Source organism: Pleurodeles waltl, chromosome 3_1 (genome assembly GCF_031143425.1).
Source record: "Pleurodeles waltl isolate 20211129_DDA chromosome 3_1, aPleWal1.hap1.20221129, whole genome shotgun sequence".
In the NCBI taxonomy this organism is placed as follows: Eukaryota; Metazoa; Chordata; class Amphibia; order Caudata; family Salamandridae; genus Pleurodeles; species Pleurodeles waltl.
The window spans coordinates 107,040,802-107,067,015 of record NC_090440.1 but is presented as its reverse complement, the minus strand read 5'-3'; the positions used below and the strand labels follow the sequence as shown (position 1 = coordinate 107,067,015).

At 43.9% G+C, this 26,214-nt stretch overlaps 1 protein-coding gene across 7 annotated transcripts in view; it reads right to left on the bottom strand.

The window, feature by feature from the left end:
- ANO5 (anoctamin 5) overlaps window positions 1-26,214 on the bottom strand; it is a 321,868-nt gene that overhangs the window by 132,151 nt on the left and 163,503 nt on the right. For 4 of the 7 annotated variants that reach the window (XM_069221940.1, XM_069221943.1, XM_069221942.1 and 1 more), the window contains 3 exons: window positions 25,099-25,250; window positions 6,263-6,343; window positions 4,684-4,906 (listed from right to left, as the gene is read on the bottom strand). In XM_069221940.1, the coding sequence (XP_069078041.1) occupies window positions 4,684-4,906; window positions 6,263-6,343; window positions 25,099-25,250 (456 nt within the window). Of the gene's footprint in view, window positions 1-4,683; window positions 4,907-5,721; window positions 5,797-6,262; window positions 6,344-25,098; window positions 25,251-26,214 lie in introns of all 7 variants that reach the window. The other 3 variants (XM_069221939.1, XM_069221941.1, XM_069221945.1) reach the window with 1 other exon arrangement.

Sequence of the window (26,214 nt, the reverse complement as noted above, 5' to 3'; positions counted from 1 at the left end):
TAATCTTGTCCAGGTCACATTCCAGGTGGGTTCTGGTATGTAAATAATGCCTTCTTCACAGGTGGCTGCAATGGTACTGAATCTGAGACCTTTAAAGACCTTAAAGATATCTTCAATAACACAGAACTATCAACTCAACAATGCTTAAAGGACTCTCTATTTTTGGGGTGTGGGAATAAACAATACTTCTGCCTTTACGTCTGGGAATAAACTTGTTAATTGAAATCACTGCATTTCTCTAAAGCCATGAACTTCAAAAAACAGCATGGGGGTGATTCTAACTTCAGCGGGCGGCGGAGGCCGCCCGCCGAAGTTCCCCCACCAAAATACCGCTCCGCGGTCGAAAGACCGCTGAGGGTATTTTGGGATTTGCCCTGGGCTGGCGGGCGGCCGCCAAAAGGCCGCCCGCCAGCCCAGGGCAAATCAACCTTCCTACTAAGATGCCGGCTCAGAATTGAGCCGGCGGAGTGGGAAGGTGCGACGGGTGCAGTTGCACCCGTCGCGTATTTCAGTGTCTGCTAGGCAGACACTGAAATACTTTGTGGGGCCCTCTTACGGGGGCCCCTGCCGTGCCCATGCCATTGGCATGGGCACGGCAGGGGCCCCCAGGGCCCCGCGGCACCCCCTACCGCCATCCTGTTCCTGGCGGGCGAACCGCCAGGAACAGGATGGCGGTAGGGGGTGTCAGAATCCCCCATGGCGGCGCAGCAAGCTGCGCCGCCATGGGGGATTCTAAGGGCAGCGGTAAACCGGCGGGAGACCGCCGGTTTACCCTTTCTGACCGCGGCCAAACCGCCGCGGTCAGAATGCCCTGCGGGGCACCGCCGGTCTGTCGGCGGTGCTCCCGCCGACCCTGGCCCCGGCGGTCTGAGACCGCCGGGGTTAGAATGAGGGCCCATGTGTCTTATGGGTAGGATTTTTAAATTCAGACATTAGGTACATCCCTAGGATCCACGTTGCTGTCTACACTAATAAATGTGCCCATCAAGAACACTGGCCACACTTGGTTCAGAGAATGATAAAGGTTGTAGTTCTTGCTTCTATTTTTCAGGAAAGCTGAGCACAACTTCTTTGTGTGCAATAAGGTGACCAGCAACATCATGAATGTTCTGAACTCACAGACAAATTAACCTCTTATCGCTATGAGAAGAAAATTAACTACTTGGGGTAGGACACAAGTGACTGTTAAGGCTGAAGATGGATATATGTGTACTTTGTGAACATGAGTCTCAGCAAAAGAAACACCATACTTCATAAATGTCCTGAATTAGAGGGCCAAATTAGCAATTAAAACAATTAACATGTTGAAAGCAAAAGTATTTGCTGCTTTCACTGTTCAACCCTGATGTATTACTTGTGTGTGCAATTTGGCCAGTGCTGCACAACACAATGAATCCTCTACATGCAATTCTGGGAAAGGCATAGTGGCTTAAGCACAGAATTTCATTATTGGGATGGAAAAGACCTCTGCATGATAAGAGACATGTACCCCTGTCCCGAGTGCCCAAATGAACTGTTGTCTGGATCCCTTATGCTGTCTGTTGTCATATGTAACCATTGATCTTGCATGTGCTCCATGACATAGGCCTGTCTCATGTACTGTGGTCTTGTTGGACTGAAAGGGGCACCCAAAGTGCTACCCTCATAGTGGTGCAAGGTTACTGCTTTTGTTGTGTAGCCATTTTAGTTATAGCTCCATGCACATTAGTTTAATACACTAGGCTGCTGTGCACCTTGACCTAGATATATTTTATTCAGCTTCGCATTGTTATTTTTACAATAACCAGTTTTACGGTCTTGTTTTAATTTCTTCTATCTAACTGTTTTGCTTAGCCCAGCACTGTGTTCTCAAACAACACATTCTTGATCACTTTGTGCCTCAGTCAAGGCTACAGTTTGGTACATTGCTGGTGAACATGGTAGAAGTTTAGGGCCAGATGTAGGTAGGTTTCCTTTTGCGAGGTGCAAATTGCGAGTCCCAGCGACTTGCAATTTGCACCTCGCAAAAGGAAATGCAGAAAGGTGTCTCAGACACCTTCTGCGACTCGCTATGGGGTCGCAAAGACCCACCTGATAAATATTTATGAGGTGGGTCGCAGTTTGCGACCCCATAGCGAGTATGGGCACTCACGGGGATGGTGGCCTGCTGGAGACAGCAGACCACCATGTCCGTGACTGCTTTTCAATAAAGCAGTTTATTTTTTTTCTCTTTGCAGCCCGTTTTCCTTAAAGGAAAACGAGCTGCAAATAGAAACAATACCGAAACCTTTAAGTTTCGGGTTTTTTCAGAGTAGGCAGTGGTCCATAGGAACACTGCCTGCTCTGAAAAAATATTTTTGTGAGCATTCACAAAGGGGAAGGGGTCCCCTGGGGACCCCCTCCCGTTTGCAAATGAGTTACCATCCACTTCATGTGGATGGTAACTACGAGTTGATTTGCGACCGCTTTCGCGGTCACAAATCAACTCTACATCGCGGACCGACTCGCAAATAGGTAGGGAACACCCCTTCCTATTTGCGAGTCTGAAACACATTTTGCGAGTCGGTACCAACTCGCAAAATGTGTTTCAGCATCGCGTAGGGGCTTTTGCGCCACGCAAAAGCCTTCTTACATCTGGCCCTTAATCTCCAACATTCGTAGAAAATACACATCCTTAGGTAGGGACATTTTCTTAGAACATTAGCTGTGTTATTATAAAAACACTTCCTAGTCCCATTACACGTTAAGAGGGAGATTCCAGCCAGGGAACCACAACTGTATGATGAATGCTTCGCTGCAGATGCTAACGCAGACTACAGGCCTTTGCTCAGGTATGAGGGTTGATGTCCTCTCGAGGAACCTGAAAGGCAGGATTAGGGCTTAAGATGCCGTGCTCAAATTATGATTCAGATAGAAAATAGTCCATCGACATTAGTGACAATATGATAGCATTATTCTTATGCTTCACTCTCATCGTCACCATTTTAATATTGTTATGTTGTGTTGTTCTGGTTATTGCAGCTCACACTTTGCTATTTAAAATGAAGTTGTTTTATTAAACCAGTCTTTAAAACTTATACTGCTTTCATTGTCATTTATATATGAGACCGAATTGTGAATGAGAGAACCGGATGTGACCACGACTTCCCTGAGAAGTATGATATGTCATGCGCTTGGCTGCCCAATCATCTCTACCTATCGGGAGAGATGAGGCACTGCTAGTTAGCCGTAGCAAAACCCGGATTTGGAGCGACAGGTTTCACCCACCGTGGGTCAGAGTCAGTCCCCCACACTGTGGACGATCTTGCTGCTCAAAATCCAGTAGTCTCATTAGAATAATGAGAGCCTACGCAACACCAGGAGCTAAGCTGTACAAGTGTGGTGGTGGCAGCATTCAGTATAGTGATCAGCAGGAGTGAATAGGTTATTTTCAATTTTTTTCACTGGAATGAGGCCTACAGACATACTCATGTTTTAAAGGTCTGCTGGTGTGTGCTTAACCCTTCCTTCACCTACATCAGTTAGACGTGAAGCTCTGCGCAGTGAAGTAGTGGTGACTGCACTGGTTGTATGTATTCAGGGATACAGTAGTGCTATGCAGTATGTGCATGATGAGTGCATGTACTAGGTGTAGGTGTACCTCAGAGGAGTACAGTACATGAAGGTTGTAGTGCTGTGTAGAGCACGCGCAGTGAATGTGCGTGCTGGCTGTAGGTGTGGCACAAAACAGAAGTGCTACAGTACTGAGAAGTCTGCACAGAGTGAATGTGGATGTAGGGTGTATGTCTGTGTGGGCACTGAGTGTATGTCTGCCCAGTTGCTCTGGATCCATACTAGGTCGGGCCCCAGGACATCAGGAGTAAAAGGCCTCAAACCACATGGTTGGGCCAAGTGGCCCCTTCGTGCCCCGTGGTCCTCTGAAAGGGTTTCTAACATGGATATATTTTAAGTCTTCAGATCACAGCAAGTTATTAAAAGAAAAGTCTTAATAGGGCCCAGGGATCTTTGAACTGCGAGGCTACAACCTGCTTTCTTCTCCGGTGTGAGCTCCTGGTGGTAGATTCACATAACCTAGGAACAAACGTAATTTTCAATGAAAAATTTCTGCTTACTCACTTGACACTGGCCAGTCGATAACTCTTTAGAACCAAATCTCTTTTGCATGAACGTGCTTAAAGATGAAGCACACAACTACTTGAAGTGGAAGAAAGCAGCAACTAGAGACACAGCAATGAAGCGACTTCTAAAATACAGACTATGTTACGTGCAACCCTACCTCTTTAATTAATGCAAAAATACAACTAAGGGGCATTGTAAGAAGTTGACCTTTCGGAATATTGTCTGTGCATGCATTTTTACGTCATTCTGGTACAGCTAAGTTTCAAATGCCCTGCACTAGAAAGCCACTTTAAATAAAGATCGCAATTGGGAGTTTTGGGATATTCTTCAAAGCAATTTCTTTTTTTGCACTAGAGCACTATAGCTAAGAAAATTCCACAAACTTCAATTAGTTTTGCATGTATGTGAAAACATATCCATGGAAGCTAAAATGTCAATATAATCATTTGAATGTTTCACAAAAGAGCCACCAACCACGACAATTACAATCGAAAAATCCCAACAGGTGACCACAAAAGAAACAAGAGGAATGAAGTGGCACTTACAACATGTAACACAAAGTGCTGAGCATCAAGATGAACATACCCATATCAGTGATCCAGATTGCCACTCTCTCGTACAAGAAGTTCAGGATCATAATGATGACAAAGTTCAGGCATGACGCGGTGACGGACGTTGCCAACTGTGGGGTCAAGAGTCCACTTATGGGCTCTAGACTTTCATTGTTCTCCATAATACTGGCAAATGCAGCATAGACTGCGAGGCGGTACACAATCACAGCTATCATGCTAGCTATGATCAAAGAGATCTAATGGAGGAGGTTACAGATTAGAAACAAACATAAAATAGGACATGTACCCCGCGTCAACAATTCATGCAATACATTTCAAAGTCAGCCCCAAAGGTAAGCCACTTTATTTTAAGGTTTTGGATTTGGCTAGACTGTACTTCTTTAAAATAATTAAGTATGGCAGCTTGAGAAATTAATCAGTCCCAGTATTACAAGATGATGTCTACTGGTAATGCGGACTCGAGGAGACGCTGAGCAAAAGCATCCTCTTTTCAATAGATGTACAGAAATATTTATTTTTTATTCACCAAAGAACACTTTGCTATGCCATAAGAGAAAATGTTTACCGATACAACAACGAAATGGGTTCATTTTGCAAAATTCATCCTTTTAAATAAGTTAAACTTAATTTCAAGACACGTAGTCCAAAACAAATGGCTTGCCCTTACAATCATTGTCATAACACCATGCTTAGGATATACATGGTTATATCTGGAATGTATCTTTTTAAATTTGATGATGTTGAAGACGAGAAACAGAATCAAAGGGTTTACTTATTTGATTTTAAGGCAATTACGTTTCCAATCTTGAAGGTTTTAGGTTTTGGAGGCACATCCCAGATATAAGCAGAACTAAATGACCAACAATTCCCAGAGAGAGACGAGCTGTTTTAAGCAGGTACTACAACTGTTCAGATATACTAACAAGGCAAGCACACAAAAGCACGACCCTGCAACGGTAATTTGATAGAGAAAAAGAAATCACCAAATAAAGAAGATTAATTCACAGATAAGAAATTTTAGTAAAGCAATCTAGTTTGAAAGGATGCTCACCCAGAATAACACCGTAGCTCCCGAGAAACAGAACCTAGCAGCCTTGCTTGTTAGTGGCAAATAAGGTTCATCCTCCTGAAATAGTGAAGTAAGCACACAAATCATCATTAGCTGTTTCTCAATGTGCCAACTAACAGACTTCTGGAGGCTTCTACGCACTATGTGAAAGTTTATCCATCCAAAATGGATTAATACATATCAAGGGTTACATATGGCTTGCTTGGCAGTGCCAGGACAAGTACCAGGGATTCGTTTGGAGGTATTTCAATGAATCACCAGTAAACACATGCATCGTTGTGCTGGTCAGTTACCTAGCCAGCAACACAATCCCAATACTAAGCGAGGTTTACAACATTCAGGACATTTATTAGACCCTCGAATGATAATCCAAAGGATGCATTTAACTTTCACAAAGACATTAAGAGCACAAATTTCCCCAATGGAACACTCCACCACATCTCCGTTGACTTGCAGTGAGTACTAAAACAATTTAGTTTGCGCTGTGCCGCCACCCTGAAAATCGTCGTGATTAGGTTCTTACCCAAAACATAACTGATGTCCAGCATAGAAACAGCCTCCCAAGACCACCTAGTTTGCTTCTTCTTACAACCAATTCTATTTCCTATAACGTCAGATCAGATATTCTAAAATGTGCTGAAACAGAGTGCAGTAGGACATGAAATAAAACTTACATCACTCACTAGTAATCAATATGCTATGTTTTCCCCTGGTTATTACAATCACTTAGAACAAATGTCTGCTTTCAAACACAAAGGTTCTTACTTCAATACATTAAGAGAAAAGACTGCACCTAACCACCTCCCCCCACATCAGCTGTGTCACATCCAACACATACATTCCAGCTTCCACTGCAAAAAGAAAATGTTACTTACCCAGTGGGCATCTGTTTGTTGCATAAAGTACTTTATATTCACATGCTTTGCATAAGTCAGCCATTTAGGGTTGAGTCTGGAGTGTTACAAGGTGTTTTTGTACAGAGAATGTTTTGGGGTCACAGGATCGAGTGACTCCTCCTCTTGGTGTTCCTGCGCATGGGCATCGAGTCCTGTGTAAGATTGTTTTCCCCAAGGCGGGTGAGGAAAGGTGTGTATAGAGACTAAAGGAAAAGAGATGGCAATACAATGTATGTATATATGTATATGTTAAATTAAAGGTACAGGTGTCCGGGGAGGAGGGAGGGAACATGTGAATCTACAGCACTACATGCCTCCAACAGATGTCTACTTGGTAAATAACATCTTCTGTTCGATGGCATGTGTGGCTTTAGATGCACATGCTTTGAATAGACTGTAAAGCAGTCCCTCCATATAAGCAGTGGCTAGCCTGTAGGAGTCGGAGTTGACTGAAAAAGTATTCTAAGCACTGCCTGGCCAACATTAGCTTGTTGGCATGCTAATACAGCTACACAGTAGTGTTTAGTAAATGTATGTGGTGTAGACCAAGTAGCAGCTTTACATGTATCTGCTATGGGGAGGTTACCTAGAAAAGTCATAAAGGCACCCTTTTTAAGATGAGCATAGCAGCGCGCAAGCACTGTTTTTCCGACATGCTGGTATCTATTTGGGTTTTTAACCATGCCCACCTCATGCACATCACTTTCACTAGTTCATGGGCTTGCCTTTCAAAAATCTTTTGTTGACATTGGTAAATGCTTTACGTTTGTCCCTCCCTGGGGCGGTTTTGTTACTGCGTTGGGGACCGACCCTGTTACATTGATAATTGCACTTATGCCAATATGTTTGACTGTGATCGAACTTCTTTTTCCTTTTGTGTCTCTCTTTCGCGCTCATACTCATAGTGGCAGTGGTGATTTGAATCGTCTCACTTATGTCAACTGTTTTACTTTTTATTTTCAATTTATGTGACAAGAAAAGTCCAGTTAGGAATTTACAATGCTAATAGCTCTAACTCGAGCAAACGCTAGACCCATTGCATTGCAAATGCTTGTTTCTAGTGGAGTGTGCTTTAGCATAGCAAGTTTGAATACATTTGATTATCCAGCTAGCAATACCATTTTTAGGGTCGAGCACAAAGCGCTCTGTCCCTGGTGTAATTTTTCTATGGGCTTTTAACCCCGTCCATCAGTTTGGTTGGTTTGTGGGCCTATATTTTACAATTCGCTTCATTTCATTAGCTAAAGGCGTGTATACATTTCTGGACTACTTTTTCTCTTTATTTCGCAGGCAGCGCGATCTCGCTGGACAGTAGTTGAGCGCTTTGCATGACATGGCCCCTGTTACATGGATAATTGCACTTTTGCCGATACGTTTCACTGAGAGCGAATGAAAATGTCACTTACCCAGTGTACATCTGTTCGTGGCATTAGTCGCTGCAGATTCACATGTTGAGCACAGTCCGCTGCCTGGTGTTGGGCTCGGAGTATTACAAGTTGTTTTTCTTCGAAGAAGTCTTTTTTGGTCACGGGACCGAAGGACTCCTCCCTCTTCGGCTCCATTGCGCATGGGCGTCGACTCCATCTTAGATGGTTTTCCCCGCAGAGGGTGAGGCTGGAGTTGTTTGCTATAAATAGTGCCCATGCAATGGAGTGAATACGTATGTACATAAAAAGTTTATAATAATTATTTACAAATGTACAAATGTTTAAGATTCAAGATTTACTTCTAAACGGCTACAGGCTTCCCGGGGAGGCGGGAGGGCACATGTGAATCTGCAGCGACTAATGCCACGAACAGATGTACACTGGGTAAGTGACATTTTCAGTTCGATGGCATATGTTGCTGCAGATACACATGTTGAGCATAGACTATAAAGCAGTTACCTCCCCTAAAAGCGGTGGTTTAGCCTGTAGGAGTTGAAGTAGTTTGGAATAATGTTCTTAGTACAGCTTGGCCCACTGTAGCTTGTTGTGCATTTAGTACATCTACACAGTAGTGTTTAGTAAATGTTTGAGGCGTAGACCAGGTTGCAGCCTTACATATTTCGCTCATAGGAATGTTTCCTAGAAAGGCCATTGTAGCACCTTTCTTTCTGGTTGAGTGTGCCTTTGGTGTAATAGGCAATTCTCTCTTGGCTTTAAGATAGCATGTTTGAATACATCTGACTATCCATCTAGCAATGCCTTGTTTAGAGATTGGATTTCCTATGTGTGGTTTTTGAAAAGCTATGAATAGTTGTTTTGTTTTCCTGATTAACTTTGTTCTGTCAATGTAGTACATTAGTGCTCTTTTGATGTCTAATGTATGTAGTGCCCTTTCAGCCACGGAATCTGGCTGTGGGAAGAACACTGGTAATTCTACTGTTTGATTTAAATGGAATGGTGAGATTACTTTTGGTAGAAATTTTGGATTTGTTCTTAGAACTATTTTATTTTTGTGTATTTGGATAAATGGTTCTTGTATGGTAAATGCCTGTATTTCACTTACTCTTCTGAGGGATGTGATTGCAATGAGAAATGCGACTTTCCACGTTAAATATTGCATTTCACAGGAATGCATGGGTTCAAAAGGTGGACCCATGAGTCTTGTTAAGACGATGTTAAGGTTCCATGAAGGAACTGGTGGTGTTCTTGGTGGTATAATTCTTTTTAGCCCTTCCATGAATGCTTTAATAACTGGTATTCTAAATAGAGACGATGAATGAGTAGTTTGTAGGTAAGCAGATATTGCTGCGAGGTGTATTTTTATAGATGAAAAAGCGAGGTTTGCTTTTTGCAAATGTAGTAAGTATCCCACTATGTCCTTTGTAGAGGCATGCAATGGTTGGATTTGATTGGTATGGCAGTAGCAAACAAATCTTTTCCACTTAGATGCATAGCAGTGTCTAGTGGAAGCTTTTCTAGCTTGTTTTATGACCTCCATACATTCTTGTGTGAGGTCTAAGTGTCCGAATTCTAGGATTTCAGGAGCCAAATTGCTAGATTCAATGATGCTGGGTTTGGATGCCTGATCTGTTGTTCGTGTTGTGTTAACAGATCTGGTCTGTTGGGTAGTTTGACATGCAGTACTAGTGAAAGGTCTAGTAGAGTTGTATACCAAGGTTGTCTTGCCCATGTGGGTGCTATCAGTATGAGTTTGAGTTGGTTTTGACTCAATTTGTTTACTAGATATGGAAGGAGAGGGAGAGGGGGAAAAGCGTATGCAAATATCCCTGACCAACTCATCCATAGAGCATTGCCTTGTGATTCGCGGTGTGGGTACCTGGATGCGAAGTTTTGGCATTTTGCGTTTTCTTTTGTTACGAACAAATCTATCTGGGGTGTTCCCCAAATTTGAAAGTAATTGTTCAGAACTTGGGGGTGAATTTCCCATTCGTGGACTTGTTGGTGATCTCGCGAAAGGTTGTCTGCTAGTTGGTTTTGGATCCCTAGAATAAATTGTGCTATTAGGCGAATGTGGTTGTGAATCGCCCACTGCCATATTTTTTGTGTTAGGAGACACAATTGTGTTGAGTGTGTTCCTCCTTGTTTGTTTAAATAATACATTGTTGTCATGTTGTCTGTTTTGACAAGAATGTATTTGTGTGTTATTATGGGTTGAAAGGCTTTTAACGCTAGAAATACTGCTAAGAGTTCTAGGTAATTTATATGAAATTTTGTTTGGTGTACGTCCCATTGTCCTTGAATGCTGTGGTGATTGAGGTGTGCTCCCCACCCTGTCATGGAAGCATCTGTTGTTATAACGTATTGAGGCACTGGGTCCTGAAATGTCCGCCCTTTGTTTAAATTGTTGCTGTTCCACCATAGAAGCGAGAGGTATGTTTGGCGGTCTACCAACACCAGATCAAGAAGTTGACCCTGTGCTTGTGACCATTGTGATGCTAGGCACTGTTGTAAGGGTCGCATGTGTAGTCTTGCGTTTGGGACAATGGCTATGCATGATGACATCATGCCTAGAAGTTTTAGCACAAATTTTGCTTGTATCTTTTGGTTTGGAAACATAGCACTTATTACCTTGTGGAATGCTTGAACTCTTTGTGGACTTGGAGTGGCAATTCCTTTTGATGTGTTGATGGTTGCCCCTAGATATTGTTGTGTCTGACACGGTTCGAGGTGTGACTTTGTATAGTTGATGGAGAAACCCAGTTTGTGAAGGGTTTGTATGACATATGTGGTGTTGTTTGTGCACTTTCTTACTGTGTTGGTTTTGATTAGCCAATCGTCTAGGTAAGGAAACACATGTATTTGTTGTCTCCTGATATGTGCTGCTACTACTGCTAGACATTTTGTGAATACTCTTGGTGCAGTTGTTATTCCGAATGGCAACACCTTGAATTGGTAATGTATTCCTTTGAATACGAACCTTAGGTACTTTCTGTGAGAAGGATGTATCGGTATATGAAAGTACGCATCTTTTAGGTCTAATGTGGTCATGTAATCTTGCTGTTTGAGCAGTGGAATGATGTCTTGTAGTGTGACCATGTGAAAGTGGTCCGATATGATGTAGGTATTTAGTGTCCTGAGATCTGATATTGGTCTTAATGTTTTGTCTTTTTTTGGAATTAGAAAGTACAGAAAGTAAACTCCTGTGTTTTTTTGTTGTACTGGTACTAACTCTATTGCATCCTTTTGCAGTAGTGCTTGAACTTCTAGTCCTAAAAGTTCTAAATGTTGTGGTGACATTTTGCGTGTTTTTGGAGGGATGTTTGGTGGGAATTTGTGGAATTCTATGCAATAGCCATGTTGGATTATTGCTAGTACCCAATTGTCTGTTGTAATCTGCTGCCAAGATTGGTAGAATTGGCTTAGTCTTCCCACCACTGGTGTTGAGTGAAGGGGTTGTGTGACTTGAAAGTCACTGTTTAGGTGGAGGTGTTTTTGGAGTCTGGAATCTTCCCCTACTCCTTGGGAATTGACCCCCCTCTATATCCCCTGAAATTTCCCCTTTGGAATGAACCCTGATATGGTGTGGTTCTTGTTTGTTGGCTGGTGGTGTCTGTGGGTTGGCCACGAAACCCCCCTCTAAATGGCGTTTTTCTAAAAGAGCCTCTGCTCTGCGGGGAGTAGAGTGCGCCCATGGCTTTGGCGGTGTCTGTGTCCTTTTTAAGTTTTTCAATGACTGTGTCCACTTCAGGGCCAAAAAGTTGTTTTTCGTTGAAGGGCATATTAAGGACAGCCTGCTGGATTTCAGGTTTGAACCCTGAAGTGCAGAGCCAAGCGTGTCTCCTTATGGTGACAGCAGTGTTGACTGTTCTTGCTGCAGTATCGGCTGCGTCCATTGAAGAGCGGATTTGATTGTTTGAGATCGTTTGTCCCTCTTCAACTATTTGCTGCGCCCTTTTTTGGTATTCCTGGGGAAGATGGTCTATGAGAAGTTGCATCTCATCCCAGTGTGCGCGGTCATATCGGGCTAGCAGCGCTTGAGAATTTGCGATGCGCCATTGGTTGGCTGCCTGTGATGCGACTCTTTTTCCTGCCGCATAAAATTTTCGGCTTTCTTTGTCCGGAGGTGGGGCGTCGCCAGATGTATGGGAATTTGCTCTTTTGCGAGCTGTTCCTACTACTACGGAGTCAGGTGGTAACTGCGAAGTAATAAACACTGGGTCTGTGGGTGGTGGTTTGTATTTCTTATCCACCCTTGGGGTGATGGCTCTTGATTTTACGGGCTCTTCAAAAATTTGTTTTGCGTGCCGTAACATCCCTGGTAGCATTGGGAGACATTGATATTGGCTATGTGTAGCCGAGAGGGTGTTAAATAAAAAATCATCCTCTATAGGATCGGAATGCAGTTGGACATTGTGGAATTCTGCTGCCCTAGCCACCAGTTGCGAGTATGAGGTACTGTCCTCTGGCGGTGACGGCTTTGTGGGGTATGAATCGGGATCATTGTCCGGCACTGGGGTGTCGTATAGGTCCCAAGCGTCTTGATCCTGATTATCTTGACTTATAGTAGTTTGCGCTGGTGAGTGCATTTGTGGCGGTGTTTGTGCCGGCGATGCCTGTTGTGGTGGAGAGGGCGGAGGCGTGACTTTTTTAACCACTTTGGCTTGTGGTTGTGCGTCATCCTTGAGAAATCCGATCCTTCTTTTTCTCATTATTGGGGGAAGGGTTGATATCTTCCCTGTGTCTTGTTGGATGTACAGTCTCTTTTGTGTGTAGTCTGATTCTACACTTTGGAGCTCTTGTCCAAATCTGTGCATCTGGCCACTTATTCCTTGTTCCTCTGTGTAGGAAGGAGGTGTGGAACTTTTCGGCGCCGAGAGTGAATCTTTTTTCGGCTTCGGTACCGACTGAATTTTTGTGGCTTTCGGCAGTGTGTCTCGGTGCCGATGTTTTTCGGTGCCGGCATCTTGTTTTTGCTTCTCGGAGCCGCTATCTCGGCTCCGAGGTTGCTCCATGGCGGTCCCTCGACCGGAGTCGGGTGTCTTCGCTATGGGCGTGCCCTTTTTCGGCGCCTTCGACGGCTCGCCGGTTTTATGGGTCGAGCCATGGCCTGTTGGCAGTGGCGTCCCCTGGGCTTTTGTTTTTTCGATGGTTTTTATTTTCGACGTCTTACTCACTGTTTGTTGTTGTTGTTCGACGTCGGAGTCTCCGGATTCTGAGTCCGGAACCGAGAATGTTTCCTCTTCGTCGTCGAAACGTTGTTATGTCGGCGTGAACGTCATTTGTAGACGCCTGGCTCTTCGGTCCCGGAGTGTTTTTCTGGACCGGAAGGCTCGACAGGCCTCACAGGTATCCTCCTTGTGCTCGGGGGACAAGCACAAGTTACAGACCAAGTGCTGATCTGTATAAGGATACTTACTGTGACATTTTGGGCAGAAACGGAACGGGGTCCGTTCCATCGGCTTCGATGTCGCACGCGGTCGGGCCGACCAGGCCCCGATGGGGGATCGAAGCTACCCCAAAGTCTTCCGATGATCGGTGTCGATGTACCCAACTATCCCGATACCGAACGGAACAATACCGACGCTTTCTTCTGAGATTCTGACTAACTTTCCGAACCGAAACACGGAGCGAAAAGGAATACGTCCGAACCCGACAGCGGAAAAAAAACAATCTAAGATGGAGTCGACGCCCATGCGCAATGGAGCCGAAGAGGGAGGAGTCCTTCGGTCCCGTGACCAAAAAAGACTTCTTCGAAGAAAAACAACTTGTAATACTCCGAGCCCAACACCAGGCAGCGGACTGTGCTCAACATGTGTATCTGCAGCAACATATGCCATCGAACCTTCTATTTCCTTTTGTGTGTCTCTGTCATGTGGACTTATATTAGAAGATCTTGCAAGACCAATCGGCCAAAATGGCCACTGTTGGACCTGCCTGCTGTCAATGCCATCATAATGGGCTTGGCCCTGGTTGACCGATCTTGAAGGTCTTCAGGGGATTCCTTCTTAGCCAGCATGTAGCAGATTGCAATGCAAAAGACCGTCCAGCTCACCAGAGAGGTCTTTTACACTGCATTGCCATTCTTGGTCTTAGTGAACCCCAGGAAGAGCTGATCATCCACAGGATGGTCCCTCATAAAATCAGTGTAGAAACCCAAACCTGTCTTAGGGTAAAGCAGATAAAACCTTTCCCCTTCTTTCAAGTGGTGCTGCATAGCAATACATGTTGACAGGGTAATAAATTGACTTACATGGCAAAAAGGCAGCCTGAGTCCTCAACACCAAATTGTCCCATAACAGAGTGGTGTAGAGATGTTGCACAAAGAGCACCTGTAGCTTACTTGCACTACATGCAAATGTGATAATAAGGACTGCCTTGATTGTCAGACGCCAGAGGGGGGCACTGGTCTAGATTTGAATGGCATGCACAAAAGGACCATCAGGACTAGATCTAGGTTCCAATCAGGCATGATGAATGGATTTGAAGGGAACACATGCATCAGGCTTTTCAATATATAACGATCAGTGATTTAAAGAAAAGATTGATTAAGTAACCACAAAAAAGCCTGAAAGGGCAGACAAGTAGCCCTTGTGACCACTGCAAGGCCAGTAACACAAATAACAGTACATCAGAAACTTTGGCCTGCAGTGGATTGAAATGACAGACCCCCACACCAGGCCACAAATGTTTCCCACCACCCAGTATAGATGGATGTTGTAGACTGTCATCTTACACTTTGGAATGAAGTCAAAAGAATTCAACTACAGCCAAGCAATCTTCCTACATGGAAGTGTAGGTTGTAGAGATTTGGTTGTAGGACCCACCCCTCATTAAGAAAGGAGGTCCTCCTAATGGTATAGCAAAATCAATGTGTAAAGGCTAAAAAATCATGGGCAACCACATTCTTCTGGCTCAGTAGAAGAATTTTCAGATGATCTGGACCAAGTATGTCCTTTCTCTTCTCAGACGGCAGGAGAGGTTGTGCTGGAAACACATACAAGAGAGCAGTGGCACGCTGTAGAAGGAATTAATTTCCCAAATATCTTTTTGCAGGAATCCACTACACAGAAGATTTCAAATTGAGCTTTTAAAAGTGAGGATCAGATCTACTCTGGATAGTCGCCAGTAATCGGAGATGCCCTATGCCACCTTTGGCTTGTGACGCCACGAGGTGTCTGCCAGCCAGAGTCTGCTAACCTCATCTGCTCTGGTTTTCAGACACACTATGTGGTTGACTGCCAAAAAGATCTTCTGATGGTTCAGCCACTTCAAGAGATGAAGGACCTCACCCCAATTCTGCTTGTTGCAGTACCACAAAGAGTTCATGTTGCCCATTAGGAACTACATCAGTCTTCATTTAATGGTTGATATGAAGGTTTTAGGGCCAAATAGCTCACCCAAGGCTCCCTGATCTCCACCTCTGCCCAGATGGCCTCAAACACTCAGTGACAACTCCTTTGTTACCACTGAAGGGGAAGGGAAGGTGGTCTGCCAGTTGTAAGACTGCTGTTAGTCTGCCACCTCATGAGAGCCTGAAAAGTCTCTTGCAAATTCTGGAGAGAGTCGGAGAGGCAAACCCCATGCTGGTACCATTGAAACCTTGTTCCAATGCAGGATCTACATTTGCCATCTTGCATACGGGATGAGAAAGATGCACGAGGACAGGTGCCAAAAAAACTCAGAATCATCCTCACAAGATCCAGGACTGATTAAAAAACACTAGAATTGGCTCTTGAATGTGCCAAATTCACGGTGGCATTGGAAGAACGGCCGCTACTGTGTTCAGGATGACCCCAATGAATGGAATCTTTGGGTTCAGGTGCAATTTTGACCCAATGTAGGAAAGTCCACGAAGATCAAGAGCCTGGCCATTTTCTGAAGGTGGTCTGTAACTGACTGCCACAAGCCCACCTTGTGCAGGTTGTCATTGAGGTAACAAAATACATGTGCCCCCAAAGTCCAAACATAAGCTGCGACCACCTCCATCACTCTCGTGAAAAACAGGAGGGGCGTAATAAGGCAGACGGGCAGCACAGCAAATTGGAAGTGTTTAACCCCCCAAAGTGAACTGCAGGTATCATCTGTGGGGCTGCAGAACACATATATAAAAATATGTGTCCTTCAGGACCAGGACACCACTCAGTCCACTGGATTCATAACAGAGAAAAACTGAGGCAGAATGAAAATTTTGAATTTGTCCTTCTTCAGAGAGGCATTAAATGGCCAGAACTGATGGTTCTGTCCTACTTTGGCACAGAAAAGTTGAAGAATAGCACTTGTTGCCCTTTCCGAGTCCAACACTTGATGAATGACACCTTTTGCCAGCAGGAGATTGACATTTTGCATCAAATTGGAAACTCATCCCACAACAAATTGCTCTGGTGTGGGGGAAACATATGGTGGTAAATGAAATAATGGGCAGGGTGCAGCCCTTTTCAACTATTTGCAAAAACCCATCGGTCTGAAGTCATGGATTTCCAGATTTGGAGGAAATATCATAGTCTACTACTGGCTGGTTGTGTGATTGGGAGGCAAATTAAAATGGCTTGAGTGCTGCTGCAGCTGGGGTGGAAGAGCCGAAAGACTGCGGTCCCTGCTGGAATGAAAGGTTTCAGCTGCTGCCACTCCCTCTGCACCAGAAGGGCTAAGTTTGCTTGTGCATCTACTGTGAAAGTTGACACTGCTGGGAGGGTAGGCCACTATAAGGACCCTAAACTTTCTATATTGTTGGTGAAGTTGTCGGGCTGGGGAAATTACGCCAAAGACAAGCTGTGAATTTCTCTGAATTAATCAGCCATGGAGCTCACAATTTCTTCAAATAGTATAGATTGATCGAAGATCATGTTCTCCAACAATCTGATTGATTGTATTCAGGCATGCCTTTTAAGCACTACACTGGTGCCAATAACACAGCCTATGCCCTATGTGGTGTCCAGACCAGCATGCAATACATACTTTTTGTGTCCTGTCAGTCTTGGAACATTTGAGCAAGAAAAGCCCTGAGGTCCTCCAAGAATGCCAGCAAGATCTTGCTAGGCATGTCCCATAAGGCATGGGTGAGCCTACCTAGAAGGCAAACTGCATTAAAAAAAAAACGTATATCTGAGCTACCTGAGCAACATATTTTTGTCACCCAAAGGAATAGAATTTAGACTGACTTTATATTTGGATACCAACATCACAAGGTTTTCGGGTGTTTTAATCCAAACCTCTGGTTCGCAAGCTCGTGCCTCACGGTCGCTGGCCAACTTACCAGAGGGAGTAAGGGGCTGTTTAAATGGTAATGTTTGCTCGGATGAAGTTGGATCTGGCTGAAGAATTTCAGTAAATAAAGTAGCTTTGATTTCCAGAGTAGGCATTTGCAAATATCTAGCTCAACTGTTACTACAGCAAAATCTGTCCAAGTCTAGCTCTTGTGAGGTATGTAGCCAGTTGCATTTTGCAAGATTAGGTACAGCCCTTCATCAGTGTACTGAGGAAAGAGCAGATTGTTTTCCTTCGTGCCATCATCAGTGTTGTGAAAGACATTAGGTATGCCCTGGAATGCATCAGAGTCTTTGCTGAATGAGTCTCTAGCTTCTGACAGTACTGGTTCTGAGGGAGAGGCTGAGGATGAAGGTCTGGATGTACAACCACAGGTTGAACCTTGGTTATTTTGCAGCATTACATAGGTCTGGTGCGGGCCTATACTGGTTGTGGTCTAATAACGATGTAATAATCAGATCTGGTACTAGCAGAGCTGTGTGGGCCTTCAGACTTGGGTGACATTCGGGACTGGCTTCTCTCTAAGCCCAGGAACAGGACTGAGGGGGCATTAGTTGCTGAGAGTGGACCAGTCTGTCAGAAGCATATGAAAGATTTGCAGAATGAACTCATTGTATATTGGAATTTGCTGAGCGAGCAAAGACAGCCCTGGGAATTTGGGGTGATCCAGGCACTGTAGAAGATTTAGAAGGTGCTGGAGGCAAGACGGCCTTCAAGTGTCGCCCTTATGACCACTCACCTGAATTACAGTGATAAGTTTGGGTAAATCCGTGCTTGACTGCTTCTGTTGCATTATCAACTTTAACTTCTCTGAATACTTCAGCAAGTTTTGCTATTTTGTGATTGATGCGTTTTTACAGCTTTTGCTTATGTGTATATGTAAACGGATGACAAACAGGTGAATTTCAGATTAAGAAAAAACGCAGTGTGGTTGCGGAGTATTGATGACTGGTCGATCTGGAAATTAAAAACGAATATATCGATCTCTTGGAATGAACTATGGCAGAGGTATTCAACTAACTGGAATCAAATTCGGCAAAAGAAAAAAAGCACACGTTGGCTAAATTGTTAACAAAAGACATTAGGACTGTTCATTATCACTGACTGAATCGCATGTAGAAAATAAAGACTGTCTTATTTGGAAAACCAGATATCACCAAAACCAATGCATAACTGCATGACTAAGTGTGGTAAAAAAAATGTGCCACTAGCAATTAAGAAAGCATAACAAATAAGTGACAAGGTCTAATGATTTTGAATCAAATGATAGTACAACTAAGTCACTGTATAAAAACCACGTAGATAATAAAGATTTATTGCTGTGGTCCATAATTATATCATTAACATTTATACTTTGGACTATGCTATTACAGGTGTTAGCTGTACTTTTATTCAGCCCACTGTCCATTTATTTTTTGGGGTGGGGAGACAATCCAGTAGGTGCAGTGATAAATGCACCAAATCAACATATCAATCAAAAAGGTCACTGAAAGAAAGCAGACAAGACCCTCAACCTTACCTTTAACAATACAAATATGAAAAAGGTGATGAAAGTAACAGCTGCTTTCCATAGAAGGAAGAAATGCATACTCTTCTAAGCAAATACTGGTACTCCCAATAGAAGTTTTGTCAAGGTTATCAAAAACCAAAACAAATAACAATGTTTAAGTATGAGCCAGGTTAAACTACTAGTTTCTGAAATATGTTGTACTTCCTGGGACAGAGGATGACAAACGTTCGAGTTTGAATTTGCTCATGGAAAAGAATGGGAAATCAACGAGACAAACATGCTTAAAAATTAATGAAAGGTGATAGTGTCCATTGTGGATTGGCTGTGTTTGACTATTTGATTATTACAACTTTAGATTTTATTTTTAAAATATTTGTTGGGTTCTCAGAAACAGGTTCTATTTTTGCATCTGCAATTTACAACCTTCTAACTAACATTTTACATTCCCGTGAATTAAGATAACCTGTCTGTTTTCGCTGCTCCGGGTGGTAAACGGCATACCAGGGGGCAATCTATTGGGCATTGCCAGCTCTGACCTTAAACAAGACATGCAACCAAATGAATAGGGCTGAATAAATCTAGAACCCAAGCCCTTAGTTGAACTGGCGTATATGGGAGGGAACACCAATGTCTCCCTAGCCCCAAGTGTCAACAAAGTTACAGAACAAAAGAATCTGCACTTCGTGCAGGAAGTAGGACTCTCTAAAGTGGAGAAGCGCCGACTACAGCACTAGAAATGGTTGTTGGTATAAATTAAGTTTGCATGGATTTGATAAAGCACTGAAAAAGAATACTTCAGTGCAGTATGGCTTACCATGATGCTGTGGGTTCCGATATAAAAAAAATCTTAAAATGGATACAGGGCCTGCTTAAAAATGGAGTCGGGCCTTAGGATTTTACGTTTACGTCATGGGTACATACCTACTGATCCAACATTCCAATGTTGGTCTTTCTGTTTCTCCATGTTTAATTTAGAACATTCTACCCTTCATTGGTGAAATGTTCTACCTGGGCTATAGTTTCTCTTCCTTGTTATACGCCCGCGCCTGCACACGGAACACACAACTCCCTCCATCGCAATATTAACAAAGATTTGAAAAGAGACTCAAAATGTGTATTGAGCATCTCCACTGGCAGGTTTGGCTACGGAACAGAGGTAAAGTTTGATGTGATCGCTTCAATTGTTCTTAGTAGCATTAGGAGCAAAGTAGCACTATTAGCCATACACCAGTCCCTTGCTACAGTGACCTTCAACCAGAGAGTCAACTGCAAAAAACACAACAAGGTGATGGAAGGAATGCTTGAATTTATCTAACCTACCTGCTATTGGAGCACACCCAAGGCTGACTTGCATATGGCTGGGTCTAATCAGAGGTGGCATTTGGGAAAAAAAAAGATTGACTTGGATTCGCCCTGATTAGTTAACAGTGGCTGAGATTGAAGAATACAAAAAAGTAATGTATGGATTACTTGAATCAATCAACCGAAGAGAGCAAGAATTGCCAAAGCTAATTTCAGAAGTATATATCCCCATATGTCAAAATACCTTAGGGAGTCAACCAACAAAAAGAATACACGCCGAAGTCTTAGGCAGAAAGAACACCCAGAGATACCAACCTGGGATGTTAAAATGAACCAAAAGGACAAACAGAAATGACACCTCAGTCAAAAGTTTATTACTTCAGGGACTACAAAACATTACAGCAATCCTAGCGGTGTCAATATAGTAGTAACAGTACTCCACATTATTAATCAGAATCTACACAAAGTAGATGCTCAGAGAGATCTTTTGAAAAAGAAGGAATGGCGGATCAAGAAAAAACAAATACAGCAGTTAGAAAGCTACAAAAGGGAAACCATGACAACTGAACATTGAGCATTGTGGCAAAATGAAGGGAAAAGGTACAGACATTAAGGCTCACTTGAAAGAGAATAAAGTGGTAGCACTGGCCAATAAAAAGAAACAGCATGCCTCAGAAACAAATGTGAGTCCGTCTCCAAAATAGGAGATAAGCAACAATTCTGTTAGGGAGCGCTACATAGATACTGACAGTGTCCCAGATTCTCCATGGGCATCTTCCTAAGGTGAAGGAATTCAAATTGTGATACTAGAAAGACACAAATTCACACAGATAAGCATACAAAGTAGAAATTCTAATAGAAGGTTAGTTTTGGGTCATGTTTATTGAAGGCCCAGGGCATCATCCTCGCCGAGCTCAGTCTCCATCTTTTATGAGATGTGCCTTGTGGATAAGAAGTAATTCTTGGAGCACTGTCGCCCAAAGTACCCCAGGAACTCAGAGACAACTATGAATGAGAATGGGCCTTGAAATAACATCATGCGGATTGATGAATAAAGCTGCTTGGAATTAGGTCCAGACACCTCATATAATTCCCCTTCGGAGTACGCAACAGGGTCAAGAAGCCAAGACCAATATAAAAGCAAGTATACCAGCTCAGCAATATCAGTGATACCACACTGCCACTCAACAGTGAATACCCGAGTTAACTAGATAATTCAAAATGCCTAGCACCAGCCTATACAAATTGAATCTCTCACACATGAAGTGCAGAATGCCCAACGTTCTGGGTTTATAATGAATTTGGTGAACAGTACAAAACAACATTAAACCTAGTGAAGAGTTTTTTTCAGCCAAAACATAATAGCTGATTAATGGTATACAGTTATCACAAGGGAACAGAACAGCCCTGCCTGTTCTCAGCAATAATAATGAAGATCCTACACAAAGACCCCAACATTGTCATACAGTGAAAATATTTCTTTTACTGACAATGACAAATGCACCTTGAGAAAGGACAGACAAAAAGTAAATTCTAGCTAAGAAATGATACAAAATAAACTTGAGAAAACCAAAGACTGTATTCTATAGCGTGATAGGGACTTGTTTCAGAATTTCCTCAGAAATGTGCCACCTTGCAGTCTCCAAATGTGCTCCAAAAATTGAAAGCCCCTATCAGTACTTTTAGTTGCAAATGGCCTCTCCGCTACATTATGCAATGTGGTTATGACCGGTGGAGGAATTAGAAATGACCACCTTTACAGAGAGTAATTGAGCTGGTGCCCACACAACAATTTTGCTGAGGCTACGCGCAGACATGTTACAAATAAAATATATCTGTCAGCCGACCAGATAATAAACACAATTTAGTGATTAGGGTACCCCATAGTATATAAGATTAGAGGTACAACGCATTACCCCCACAATCTATAAATTCTATTAATTACACCTATATTCATCTGATAGTATGTGATTGACTCCGATTTAGAAAATTCTCACAGCAATACAGACTGCCACCTTAAAGGAAAGATCCCTCATGCAGGGCAAAGATTATAGTGGGTTGTCTGATACCTATGTTGGAAACAGCCACTAAAGCACAGTCTATGGAATGTGAGGCTTACAACAGGCAACCAAAGCTGTCTTGAGGCAAGAACAAAAAATCCACTGGTGGCCTCCAATATGTGCCAGGTGAATATGAAACATTATTCACTTTGAACAACCTTTTTTCTGAGTAATATATCTAAAGACGTAATGAACCAGGTGTGGTACCACAGAATTAAATCTTAATTGTAAGGAAATGCCTCCTTGGCATGGTTACCCCCTGACTTTTTGCCTTTGCTGATGCTATGTTTTGAATTGAAAGTGTGCTGAGGCCTGCTAACCAGGCCCCAGCACCAGTGTTCTTTCCCTAACCTGTAATTTTGATTCCACAATTGGCACACCCTGGCTTCCAGGTAAGTCCCTTGTAACTGGTACCCCTGGTACCAAGGGCCCTGATGCCAGGGAAGGTCTCTAAGGGCTGCAGCATATCTTATGCCACCCTGGGGACCCCTCACTCAGCACAGACACACTGCTTACCAGCTTGTGTGTGCTGGTGAGAACAAAACGAGTAAGTCGACATGGCACTCCCCTCAGGGTGCCATGCCAACCTCACACTGCCTATGCAGTATAGATAAGTCACCCCTCTAGTAGGCCTTACAGCCCTAAGGCAGGGTGCACTACACCATAGGTGAGGGCACCAGTACATGAGTACTGTGCCCCTACAGTGTCTAAGCCAAACCTTAGACATTGTAAGTGCAGGGTAGCCATAAGAGTATATGGTCTGGGAATCTGTCAAACACGGACTCCACAGCACCATAATGGCTACACTGAAAACTGGGAAGTTTGGTATCAAACTTCTTAGCACAATAAATGCACACTGATGCCAGTGTACATTTTATTGTGAAATACACCCCAGAGGGCACCTCAGAGGTGCCCCCTGAAACCTTAACCGACTATCTGTGTAGGCTGACTGGTTCCAGCAGCCTGCCACAACCGAGACATGTTGCTGGCCCCATGGGGAGAGTGCCTTTGTCACTCTGAGGCCAGTAACAAAGCCTGCACTGGGTGGAGATGCTAACACCTCCCCCAGGCAGGAGCAGTCACACCTGGCGGTGAGCCTCAAAGGCTCACCCCTTTGTGCCAGCACCGCAGGACACTCCAGCTTAGTGGAGTTGCCCGCCCCCTCCGGCCATGGCCCCCACTTTTGGCGGCAAGGCCGGAGAAAATAATGAGAATAACAAGGAGGAGTCACTGACCAGTCAGGACAGCCCCTAAGGTGTCCTGAGCTGAAGTGACTCTAACTTTTAGAAATCCTCCATCTTGCAGATGGAGGATTCCCCAATAGGATTAGGGATGTGACCCCCTCCCCTTGGGAGGAGGCACAAAGAGGGTGTACCCACCCTCAGGGCTAGTAGCCATTGGCTACTAACCCCCCAGACCTAAACACGCCCTTAAATTTAGTATTTAAGGGCTCCCTGAACCTAAGAATTTAGATTCCTGAAACTACAAGAAGAAGAAGACTGCCGAGCTGAAAAACCCCTGCAGAGGAAGAACAGAAGACACCAACTGCTTTGGCCCCAGTCCTACCGGCCTGTCTCCTGCCTTCCAAAGAACCCTGCTCCAGCGACGCTTTCCAAGGGACCAGCGACCTCTGAATCCTCTGAGGACTGCCCTGCTTCAAGAAAGACAAGAAACTCCCGAGGACAGCTGCACTGCTCCAAAAGAACTGCAACTTTGTTTCAAGGAGCAGATTTAAAGACCCCTGCAACTCCCCGCAAGAAGCGTGAGACTTGCAACACTGCACCCGGCGACCCCGACTCGACTGGTGGAGAACCAACACCTCAGGGAGGACCCTCCGGCGACTCCGAGACCGTGAGTAACCAAAGTTGTCCCCCCTGAGCCCCCACAGCGACGCCTGCAGAGGGAATCCCGAGGCTCCCCCTGACCGCGACTGCCTGAAACTCCATTTCCCGACGGCTGGAAAAGACCCTGCACCCGCAGCCCCCAGCACCTAAAGGAACGGAACTCCTGTGCAGGAGTGACCCCCAGGAGGCCCTCTCCCTTGCCCAGGTGGTGGCTACCCCGAGGAGCCCCCCCCTTGCCTGCCTGCGACGCTGAAGAGATCCCTTGATCTCTCATTGAAAACCATTGTAAACCCGACGCGTGTTTGCACACTGCACCCGGCCGCCCCCGCGCTGCTGAGGGTGTACTTTTTGTGCTGACTTGTGTCCCCCCCGGTGCCCTACAAAAACCCCCTGGTCTGCCCTCCGAAGACGCGGATACTTACCTGCTGACAGACCGGAACCGGGGCACCCCCTTCTCTCCATTGAAGCCTATGCGTTTTGGGCACCTCTTTGACCTCTGCACCTGACCGTCCCTGAGCTGCTGGTGTGGTAACTTTGGGGTTGCTCTGAACCCCCAACGGTGGGCTACCTTGGACCCAAACCTGAGACTTGTTGTCAGGTAAGATTTACTTACCTGACAAAACTAACAAAAACTTACCTCCCCCAGGAACTGTGAAAATTGCACTGTGTCCACTTTTAAAACAGCTTATTGTGTTTTATGTAAAAAGTATACATGCTAATATAATGATTTAAAGTTCCTGAAGTACTTACCTTCAATACCATTCAAATGAGATATTACATGTAGAATTTGAACCTGTGGTTCTTAAAATATATTTTCTTAGTTAATTTTTCTATAACAAAACCTATTGGCTGGATTTGTCTCTGAGTGTGTGTTCCTCATTTATTGCCTGTGTGTATGTAAAACAAATGCTTAACACTACTCCTTTGATAAGCCTACTGCTCGACCACACTACCACAAAATAGAGCATTAGTATTATCTCTTTTTGCCACTATCTTACCTCTAAGGGGAACCCTTGGACTCTGTGCATACTATTCCTTACTTTGAAATAGTGCATACAGAGCCAACATCCTACATTAATGGTACGGGTAAATTACCTGTGTCACTTTGTTTTTTTTTCTTAGTGTACATTTGACTTCATATTCTGGTCGGAGCTGGAGCTGCTGCTGTTCTTCTTCAAAATCTACCAAGTCCCATTCATATTCAAGTCTGGCTTGTCGCCTCTTCCAGAACTCCAAGAACAGGGTAACTGTGGGTGAAGCATTAACACAGAGCCATTATCCAAATACTGAATCTTTGCACACACAGTTTTTAATCCTTTATCAGTAAACACAATATTGAAACAGAGAAAAAGTAATCATTTTCTGTTGGAAAACAAGGAGCAACCATACTCTCAACCAGAGACAGATACACTTTAGGGCCCATGCTCACACTTATCACAGAGAGCACACACCCCTTGTGCCCATGACACAGTACAATAACCCCTCTGTCAAGCCTCTTCTCACCCTACGTTCAGTCTAGATTGTCCATTCATTCCTCCAAGACTCCCTTCCATTTACTTATCACCAGCTCTCAATGTATACCAGGATAGTTTAAGTCATTAGGCTACACCACAACCTTCACCATTAACTTTACCCCTTATTACTCATGTGCACTCCAATGAAACAGACAGACAGATAGCCTGGTGATGCACAGTATTAAAGCAACGCCAAGCAACTGCCTTCAGAACAACCAAGCTGAGCGCTCTATCCCAAAGAATGTGTACCCTTTGCTACACCAAAAATGTTTTTCTTACCGGCAAGATTGCAAAATGTATTATTATTATTATTATAATTATTTATAAAACATAAACCCCAGGAATATCGTCAGCCCACCAGGAAAGTTTGCCAGCCTCCTGTGGAACCTCCACAGACAACCTACTTAAAGCCTAGAGTGCCTTGCAAGAATGGTTAAATGAACACTTATGAAGCACAAGTAGATCCCTGAGAGAGGCCAAGAGTCCCATCATGAGAAAGAGGTAATCTGCTTGTGAAAGCTCTGCAACTCAAAGTCACCAAAGTTTGCAGTTGACGAGCAGATGGACATTTTACATGGAAAAGCCTAAAGCCTTTTTAGTGTGCAGTTCACACTTCAAGTGGTATCCCAGATCCAACTGGTAGAAAATTAAAAAATACTTTAAAATAATAAAATCGAAAGTAGAAACATTACACATT